At 38.5% G+C, this 4,611-nt stretch overlaps 1 protein-coding gene across 1 annotated transcript; it reads right to left on the bottom strand.

Moving 5' to 3' along the window:
• On the bottom strand, positions 1-2,536 carry PFD6 (prefoldin 6). Its single transcript, XM_078583534.1, has 5 exons — positions 2,382-2,536; positions 2,212-2,282; positions 2,000-2,124; positions 1,832-1,892; positions 1-200 (listed from the first exon to the last, which is right to left on the bottom strand). Exons 1-5 carry the CDS (start codon positions 2,464-2,466, stop codon positions 144-146), a joined length of 399 nt encoding a protein of 132 aa, XP_078439660.1. The 5' UTR covers positions 2,467-2,536; the 3' UTR covers positions 1-143.
• Between the last annotated feature and the right edge of the window lie 2,075 nt (positions 2,537-4,611).

The following is a 4,611-nucleotide window of genomic DNA, read 5'->3' on the forward strand; positions in this document are numbered from 1 at the left end:
GGGGAGAAAGAAAGCAATATTTAATTATGCAAGTATGAACACATAAAGATTAAATGGAGAAGGCCAACAATGGGATTTGAGCAACAGCATTTGCTTGTGGAGTGTAACAGATTCCAGTCCATACAAATTGAAAAAGAAACTGTTTATTGCTTTGTCTTGGAAACCTGTAGATTCTGAATCTTCTGTTGCAGTTTTAGAACCTGCAAATGAGGAACGGAACCCATAGTAACTAAGAGAATTAAAAAATGTTGCGGAAAGGATGTCAGCATCCAAGAGACTGAATGTTCTCGTGAAGAGGCATAGATGATCTCAAGGAAGACAACAGAACATTGTTACGTTCCCCATAGAGATCTAACAAAATCAAGAAATGAGACGAGGGGTAGAGAGGAGAATAGGAGAGACGGAAGATGTAAGAGATAAGAAGAGAGAACGATAGGTGAACAAACTCTCAAGAACCTCCGAATCAGGAGTTCTTGCCCTCACGAAAGCCGGATACAGCTACTCGCTCCAAGAAACCACAAGTTGATCTTTCATCAAAAGTCCCTCTAATGACCTTACAATGGGGTATTTATAACCCTATAATTTCAAGAATCAGTTATCTCATCACGACTCTAACGAACATCTTCAACCCTCATCCCCTCCACTCAAATCTGGCTTCTCAAAATACACTTCACATGCCTAATTTTTCTGGGGTTCAACACCAATCATGACGATGAGGAGAAGACAATGACAAAGTGTCATAGCCATTACCACCATTGATTGATGGAAAATGATGACGCTGACAAGATTTGTCCAAACTCCAACATGGATGACAATGACAAGGACAAGATTTGGGGATGATAATGATTGAGATGAACTTATCAATGTCTTATGAATTGTTAGCGTTGCCGTCATCTGGTTTCCAAAAGCTGTCATTATCATCGTCATTTTCATCATCATTTGTCATTCATCAAAGCCCAAACATGCATGATGATAATCACGAAATTCGGGGAAGTTTAGGACGATGATAAGAAATAACCAGGAGGTCATAACGGCCACAGAGAGTCTAACTAAGATACAGCAAGGGCAACTCTTGAAGAAAGTCATTACATTTCAGGGGGGAATAGAGGGATGAAAGATAACATTGTGACAACACCTGCTTTCTTATTCAGAAAGAAAATAAAGCAAAAATCTCGAAAAGCCAAACCAAACATATTATGTATGATCTCAATGAGGACTTAATATTCTCTTGAAGAAGAAGAAGAAAATTCGGACATAATAATAACTTGCGATTACAAACCAGTTACTCGTTAGGAAACTCGACACAAAATTCACCAAATGTTAAGGAGAATGGACACTAGAGGTAGCATTTTCTATAAAATTATCCATTCGTGGGACTCCCTTTAGTCGCATTGAAGGACTACACAGAATTACATACATGTCAGCAAAGATTGGTGACAAAGACAAACAATTGAAACTAAACACACACATTTAATACTGTGAGACTATGGTCTAAATTTTTTAAAAAAAGTGTTACCCATCTTGCAAAAAAATTATTTTACAAAACACCAGGCAAGTGTATTCTCACGAGTTACCACAAAACTCCAGAAACCAGGGATATAAATATGTGTAGTCCGTTTAAAAATTTTCATGGCGGCTTCTGAAACGACTTGGGGATATAAATCTATAGAACCCAGTGATGTAAACCTTAAGACTTCTGAAGCAACAAACTATGCTGATTAATCCGGTTTTATAAAAGGTAGCTTTCATAGCGGCGTGAGCATTAACTATCTAAAGAAATGATAAACGAGAAGCGAGTTCGGATTGTAAGATAAAAGATTGAGAAACAAACCGTTTCTCTCTTGCCATTCTGCTGGTCTTCCAAATCCTGAAGAGTGCCATCCAGGCGTTTCCTGTGCGTGGAAAACAAGAATCACAAGGTTGATATTGCGCCCATCAATAATTTTCCCCAAAATGCTAAAAAAATAAGAGTTTTTTTTGAAGTAGGAGGGACTCATACAGCTCGCCGGAGATGTACTCGATGCGCTTGCGGACGTTGGCGTTCGCCTCTGCTAGATCTTGCTTCACAAGCACGGGACCGATCAACTTGTACACATTGGCATCCTCCTTCAAGATTTCCAGCTCCTGAGAAAGAAATAGAAATTAAAATCGAATCACAGAATCACTTGTAGAGAAAATCGGCACTAATCAACTTGTAGAGGAATCAGTTACCTTCAGAACAAGCTCGTTCTCACCGAGCTGGACGGTGTACTGCTTCCTCACCTGGTGGTTCTTCGCAATGTCTGAAATCAACCCGATTTGCAAGAACAGCGATCATCAATCTAGGGTTCTACGAACAACAACAAGGTAAGAGAATTCTGAAACAAGTATCTTTTCCATACCTTTCTGGATCTTGCTGAGGACGTTTGCTTGGTTCTCGAGATCGCGCTGAAGCTCGCGGACTGCTGCTGTCGAAGCCACCGCCATTACTGCTTGATTGCAACACTATTCCTTTTCCCGCTTTTTATTGAAAGCCACTAACCAAGCAACCAAGCCTCCTTAACCTGATTCTTTTCAGGTTAATCTTTTCGCAATGCCCAAAATAGGGTTTTGGGTTTAGGGTTTACGGTTTAGGGTTATAGTTTCGGATCATCCCGGACGTGGACGAAGAATGCGACAGGATGAATTTCGTCGCGTCCTACGTCCGATGTTAGCTCAGGGACTAAGACGGGACGGTTTTTCGTCCTGTCCAGTCCTCTCGAGACGAATTTTTGTCCCAAAATTCGTCCCGGACGAAAAAACACATTTATATTTTTAATATATTATAATAGATTATAATATATTATAAATTGTCCTAGCGAGGCCACATGGCAACATCTCAAACGTCGGATGTGAATCCGGTTGTTTTCCATCCAGATTCGTTCGTCCGTCGTCCGAAGACCTCCGGGCAGACAATTTTTTCGCCCCACGGGACGAAAACCGTCCTGTCCGGGGGTTACCGAGAATGAATTTTCGTCCTGAAATTCGTCTGTACCCTTAGACAGGATGATTTTTTCGTCCTGGGACGAAAAAAATCATCCTGTCCGCGTCCCTGCACAATATTTAGGGTTTTTATTGTGATGTATTTTTATTATTTTCTTTCAGACTTAGATGAGTGCATTGGTCAAAAGTGATTATCCACCCATTCAAAATGACCTTACGACTTTCACTTACAAAGAAAAACTTGACGTGTACACATTTACTAGTGTCAACTCAGAAATGCGGGTTTTGACGAGAGCAAATGCGGCATGACTTCTAGATAGACTTCAGGAAGTCATCTGGTATTGATCCAAAAGGCCTCCACTTAGGACTAGTCGATTCGGCTAAGAGAATATGTGATGGATCAAGGTGTGTTTTACATTGATTTCCATTCATGTATGATCTTCATCGACCTTATGAATCAGGCTCAAGCATCCTGCAGATCTAACAATTGCTCAAGATGGTCAGATGATGGGAGTGCATGGTTGTGCTTTTGTTGTGCAGTTAAGACCTCTTTGTATGGTGTGGTTCAAATTTTTTAATTGCCCTTCTGGCAGGTTGTAGTAAATTTCCTCCCACATGGAGGAAGGTCTAGGATGGAGCAGTAGTGCAGTTTAGGGCAAATGTTTTAAAGATGGAAGGATTATTTTTCAAATTTTATGACTTAGTAACCCATGAGCTCATGATTTCTTTCTCTCATTCCTCCCCTCTTTACCCCGTCCACATTCTGCAGTAGTCAGCTTGTTCCACTGCCACCATTATATCCTTCCTGTGATGACGCCTTGCCTCAACTTCTATGTTGATGCATTTGAGTTGTTTTTGATAATTGCTTATTATTGGTGAAATATTTTAGTGTGATTTTTTTACTGTTTTCCTTTGATGTATCTCTAAAAAATGGATGATGAATTTGTGCTCTTATATACTTTTACTTTCTTTAGTTTCTCTATTTTATTTATTGACCAATTGGATCATCTTACTTTCGACCTATTTCTTAATATATTTCATATGTGCTTTCCATAATTTATTCAAAAAATTATTGTGTATTCGGACTCCATTGAGTTAAGGTATCCTAAAGAATGTGTATTTTAATGGTTTCAAAAATATTTTTATCCAAAACACAAGCCACTAGGAATTTCCCAACTAGACCAAATTATTTACCAGCATAACTTAAACAAGTGTTGCTAATGAAATTATGGTTGTCACAACAAGCCTAATCCTAATAGGCAATGGTTTAAATACATAACTTCAGGCAGAGTCATAGAACAAGAAGAAATAAAAATTTGTGCAAGTTGACTTAAAATATACTAGACGACCACAATTTCATTTTTATTTGTTTTACTACGAGATGAGAGCAACAACCATTTATATAAAACTCAAATGGTGAAAACAACATCAATGCAGAACTCAAAAACACAGTATAGAATATGTTTTGGATAAAGACATTTTAAGCACATAACAATTGATGGATAATGTAACTTAAAAATAGTCTTTGTTCATTGAAGTTTTTAATAGAAACATAGAAATAAAAATGGCATGCGGATTAGGTACATTGTTATCTTACGAGACAAAAACTCTTCACCCATGATGAAATTGGGTAGAAAAACCCTCAAGTTT

The sequence above is a fragment of the Wolffia australiana genome, chromosome 11, assembly GCF_029677425.1.
Source record: "Wolffia australiana isolate 7733 chromosome 11, ASM2967742v1".
NCBI classification, from domain to species: domain Eukaryota; kingdom Viridiplantae; phylum Streptophyta; class Magnoliopsida; order Alismatales; family Araceae; genus Wolffia; species Wolffia australiana.

Bases quoted from the DNA above. Each gene is read 5' to 3' on its own strand.
- PFD6 (XM_078583534.1), bottom strand. From the start codon at position 2,466: ATGGCGGTGGCTTCGACAGCAGCAGTCCGCGAGCTTCAGCGCGATCTC. The intron at 2,283-2,381 runs GTATGGAAAAGA...GGTTGATTTCAG, and splicing joins CCTCAGCAAGATCCAGAAAG to ACATTGCGAAGAACCACCAG. The intron at 1,893-1,999 runs GTATGAGTCCCT...TTCCACGCACAG, and splicing joins GAGTACATCTCCGGCGAGCT to GAAACGCCTGGATGGCACTC.